Source organism: Ochotona curzoniae, unplaced genomic scaffold, assembly GCF_017591425.1.
Source record: "Ochotona curzoniae isolate NIBS_2020 unplaced genomic scaffold, NIBS_Ocur_1.0 contig_3520, whole genome shotgun sequence".
NCBI lineage: Eukaryota > Metazoa > Chordata > Mammalia > Lagomorpha > Ochotonidae > Ochotona > Ochotona curzoniae.
Genome location: NW_024465894.1, coordinates 16,184,999 through 16,189,827, shown reverse-complemented (window position 1 = coordinate 16,189,827; position 4,829 = coordinate 16,184,999). Strand labels below are relative to the sequence as shown.

General features: G+C 49.1%; 1 protein-coding gene across 3 annotated transcripts; it reads right to left on the bottom strand.

The window, feature by feature from the left end:
- Positions 1 to 317: 317 nt before the first annotated feature.
- Positions 318 to 4,474, bottom strand: DEFB119 (defensin beta 119). 3 transcript variants are annotated; one of them, XM_040981143.1, is made up of 3 exons: positions 4,322 to 4,468; positions 2,686 to 2,908; positions 318 to 592 (listed from the first exon to the last, which is right to left on the bottom strand). In XM_040981143.1, exons 1-2 carry the CDS (start codon positions 4,377 to 4,379, stop codon positions 2,703 to 2,705), a joined length of 264 nt encoding a protein of 87 aa, XP_040837077.1. In that variant the 5' UTR covers positions 4,380 to 4,468; the 3' UTR covers positions 318 to 592; positions 2,686 to 2,702. The 3 variants fall into 3 exon arrangements, with proteins under 3 accessions (XP_040837077.1, XP_040837078.1, XP_040837079.1); XM_040981144.1 differs by lacking the exon at positions 2,686 to 2,908 and having other exon boundaries at positions 4,322 to 4,474; XM_040981145.1 differs by lacking the exon at positions 2,686 to 2,908 and having other exon boundaries at positions 318 to 589; positions 4,322 to 4,418.
- Positions 4,475 to 4,829: the final 355 nt, after the last annotated feature.

The following is a 4,829-nucleotide window of genomic DNA, read 5'->3' as shown; positions in this document are numbered from 1 at the left end:
GGAAACCTGGTAAGGCTTAGTTCACATTAAAAGGCTCAGAGGGTTGAGAAGCTCTTCCATGAGCTCAGCAAACTCTCCTATCCTGCTGGTTCTTGGAGTCCACACAGGTTTTGGCTACATCTATCAACCTTTCCAACTTTCCATACTTCCCCAAGTCTGCTCCCCTTGCCTCGCCCGCCCCCCTCCCACTGCCTCCCATGCCTCAACCTGATTTTCTAACTTTTTCTCTTGCACCATCGTCTCCACAATGGAACAAAAAAAAAAAAAAAAAAAAAAATCCCACTCTGACTCCCAGGAAACAAAAGACAGATTAACGGTGGCAGGTGCACCAACTTTAATGAGGAAGTTGACAGCACATTTGGGCTCCCAGAGAATTGGATGGTGACCACCAGCACTCAAGGCATGTTTGGCCACTGCTTCTCGTACGACCACTCGTTGTTTTCATTTGGACCGGAAATGCTTATCCGCACGTAGGGCTGGAGGCAGCAGGACTGGTAATTTCTGCAGTAGAAGTAAGGCTGCTCATTTTTTTTGCAAGTGGTTCTACAGAACCCACTGCTGCCCATGCATCGAATGGCTTTACGTCTGCCTGCTGGGGGGGAAATGGGGACATAGTTAGTTTCCACTCTGCAGTGACATGGATCTGACAAGTCCAAAAGCTCCATGAAAACCTCAAAGGGGATGGCAACTTCCCCTTCTAGAAAATTACAGTAGGTCATGGACCCTTTTCAAGTGCTACTAAATGCAGCAAACAGCCTTGGCAGTGTTCATAAAACAAGCATAAAATATTCTGAGAGATGGAGGCGAGTTAGGAGTAACAGTCAGGAAACCATTGTTTGTGCCTCACCTGCCCTGGACTAGTGCTTCTGGAGCTGGGTACAGAGATGGCAAAACCAAACAAGTCCCAAGAGAAATCTGCTCTGTGCCATCTTCTACCTAACTCACCAAGATAGCTCCCAATAGTAAATTATTTTTTCCTTTCTAATCGGTATGCCTTTTATTTCCTTTCCTCCTTAGTGCATCAACTGGAACTGTTTTAAATTAAAGGGAATAAACTATTACAGAGACCACTTGACCAAATCCCAAGAGCATCCTGTTGATGGGGGGGGGGGGGAAGGACAACAAAACAGTCTTAAAGGGCAGGCACTTGGCAGAGCAGTTTTTAAACTGCTTACAGTGCCGGGACCCTGTATCAGCATGTGTAGGTTTGAGTCCTGGCTCTGCTCCTAGTTCCTGCCAGCCTGCATGTTGGGAGGCATTCAGATACCTGCCAGCCACACAGGAGATCCAGAGTGTTTCTAGCATCCCGCTTGGCCTGGCCCAACCCCAGCTGCTGCAGAGTGACCTAGTGGGTGGGAGATTCTCTCTCCCTCTCTCAAATAGATAAGATAGTTTTTTAAAAATATATCTAAAGCTCAGATCAGGTGCAGTAGCCTAATGGCTAAAGTCCTTACCTTGTATGCACCAGGATCCCATATGGGCGCCAGTTCGATTCCCACATGCTCCACTTCCCTTCTAACTCCCTGCTTCTGGCCTGGGAAAGCAGTAAAGGACGGCCCAAAGCCTTGGGATCCTGCACCTATGTGTGCCAGACCCAGAAGAAGTTCCTGGTTCCTGCAGCCACTTGGGGAGTGAACCAGTTGATGGAAAATCTTTCTGTCTGGCTCTCCTTCTCTCTATAAATCTGACTTTCCAACTTCCTGCCAGTATGTACCATGGCAGACACCAAGTGATGGTTTAGGCCATTGGATCGCTGCTCACCCATGTGAAGATGGAGTTCCTAGATCTGGGCTTCACCCTGGCCCAGCCCCAGCTGTTGCGAGCATTTGAGAAGTGAACCAGTTGATAGATCTCCCTCTCTCTCTCTCATCTTACCTCCTACCTTATCCCTGTCTCTCTCTCTCAGTCTCTCTGCTTTTAAAATAAATAAGCAAAAAGACTTAAAAAAAAAAGAATAAAATAAATAAGCAAATACATTGATTTTTGAAAGGAAACTGAAATGGGGGTGTCCTCTGTTAAACAGGTGTGTTGATTAGTTCCGGGTGAATGCCTGCACTCTGGCATCATCTTCCCTACATTCATAAGTCAAAGACTGATCATCACTGGGAAATGACAGCAGCTGAAGCGTATGAGTGAATAAACACATCCATGAAAGAGTGGGAAAAGGAAACGATGGGTGACTTGTATAGAAATGTGGACATGTGTGTGCTTTACCTCACCTCCGGTACTTAACAGCCTTCTTACTCGACTCTGGACACCTGGACATCGGGTGTCTCAGCTGACTGACCTGGAAACCCAATGATTTGGGTTCTGCTCAGCCACTGTCCACCTGTCTACCTCCAAATCCCACTCACTCCCCAAATGGACCAAGACTTGTTCCGCTTTCTAGCATCCACTTGCTTTCCAATCTCTCAGCCGCCCCCATCCCCTCCTCACTCTGTATTCAGCAGTCTCTCCTGGGACAGGCAGACAGGGAATTGTCATTGAAGCCATCATCATTCCCACCCCCCATGCCCTGCCACCCTCCTAGTGGTACCCAGGCCCTGCGACTACCACCCCTAGTGTCCCAGGCTGCACCGGGGCTCTCTCCCCATTCTCAATCCACTTTGGAGTCTCACTCTTTTTGACTGACAGACACAAGAACCCAGTGTATACTTTTTAATGACACACAGAAAACCCAGGCACCTGCAGCGAGATCATTTCTAGCCACGGTTTTTGTGTTTGTGGACTTTTTCGCTTGTTCTCAACACTTGAGGAGTGGTCCAGTCGAGTTGTCCATCAATGGTTGCTGGTTGGATGGTTAGGTAGCGACTAGGGACACAGCACCGTTTACGATTGTGGCAGCGGACAATGGGCTCCTCACCATCTCTGCACACCAACCGGCAGTGTCCATGCGCCCAACATTCCCCTTTGGGTTGAGGATCAGACAGGAAGCAGAAGTTAGTATCTCCCGAGTGGATGCATGAAAGGACGCAGAAGAGGAGCAGGAGGAGACAGGAGAGCGAAGGTCAAGGAGTTAATCCCAGGGGGAAGTAAGAAGAGACCTTGAGATGGGAGAGAAGGATGGGCAACTCTGGAGTGTTTAAGAGTCCTTTTTAAGACTTTCTACATTTTCAATCCCCCAGTTGCCAACTCCCTGCTTTGTATCAATTGACACTAGTGGAGGTCCCAACTAGTGGGGTTTGGGGACAACGGGAAAAGCACAAGAGGTATCTGTCATAGTAAGGAGCAGAGAGGACCCACTCACATCCCCACAGCCCCAAGATCCTTATCAGGAGATTGGTCCTGTCCTGCTTAAACCAAACAGCCTCCGCTCCAGCCACAGCCCAGCCTCTGACCCACTGAGACTCAAACTCTAGTCCAGCTGTAACTAGAACCCCTGGTCTTATCCAACCTAACACCCCCAAGCTCCAATGCCAAACCAAGACAAAATACAATCATATTACCAACCTCAACATCAAGCAGTAACAGTAGCAGCAGCAGCCCCTTGCCAAGCTAAACCCAAGCACCTTGCACCATCCAGTATGGATTCCCAGCATCACTCCAACCCCAGCCTAGCTCCTAATATCAGCTCCAGTCAGTCCCAAATCCCAGGCCCTCCCTAACCCACTGCAAGCCAGTGGGGAAGCCCAGCTTCTCCTCTTGTATTATTCATCCTAGTATTACCTCTGTCACAACTCATCTCCAGCCTGCTATATACCCTCTCAAAGTCCCCAAGAAGTTTCCAGCTTGCACCCAACTCTACCCCCAAGCTCCCACCAGAATGGCATCCCTGGAAGTGCCAGAATGTCCAAAGTTCTACCAGCCCCCTAGCTTGGCAGAACAGAATCAGGATGACATCATGCTGGGAAAACGTCCCAGAGCTGCTTGCAGGCCATGAGGAAAAGTCTCAGATGTTGCCCACAGTGCAAGAGGATAAGTCTGGCATCTCAAACTCTTCTAATGAGCGTGTGGCTGCCCCTGGTGATGCTTGCATCCTATCCTGGAGTGCCTTGGTTCAAGGCTCCATCTCTGCTTCTAATCCAGCCTCCTGCTCATACGCACCCTGGGAGGCAGCAGGTGCTGGCTCGTCTACCTGGATCCCGGCCATCCATGGGGAAGACCCTAAAGAAGCTCCTGGCTTCAGCCTGCCCCTGCCCCAACTGTTGCAAGCACCTGGGGAGTGAATTGGCGGATAGAAGAGTTATCTCTCTCTCTCTCTCTCTCTTTCCCTCTCCCTCCTTCCATTTCTGTCACTCTGCCTTTCAAATAAATGAAAATAAATAAGCAAGCCTTTAATAAAAAAAAAACATCCCCAGCCCTTGGGAGATGCTCAGGTTACCTGATGTGGTTGGCTCCTTGGCCAGTAGAATGAGAAGGACCAGGAAAAGCAGCTTCATGACTCGCAGGAGCGGGAGAAGGAAGCCACGGAGCTGCCGGAGACAAAAACAGAACTGCCTGTCGCAGGGATGGGCCTCCCTCTTATCAGCAGGGCGTGGGCAGTGTGTTAGAACAGCGGAGGGTTTATACCGGGAAGGTCAGTCACGCCAAAGGACAGCATGTAGCTCATGTCTCAGCACAGTTCAAGATGGGAGTGTGAGACATGGGCCAGCACCGATGCTGCTAAAGGGGTGGGCAAATTAAATGCCGTGGGGGCCTCTTGACACCCACAAAGTAACTAATTAATACACAAACATATGTCAAGAAGTATTTCTCTTTTTTTTTTAACATTTTTAATTGGAAAGTCACATTTTACAGAGACGGAGAGATAGAAAAATGTTTCATCTGCTGCTTCACTCCCCAAGTGGCCCCAATGGTCAGTGCTGCTGATACGAAGGCAGGAGCCAAGA

Coding starts and splice junctions, on each gene's coding strand:
- DEFB119 (XM_040981143.1), bottom strand. CDS start 4,379: ATGAAGCTGCTTTTCCTGGTCCTTCTCATTCTACTGGCCAAGGAGCCA. Junction 2,909..4,321: donor CAAGGAGCCAACCACATCAG/GTAACCTGAGCA, acceptor CTCAACCCAAAG/GGGAATGTTGGGCGCATGGA.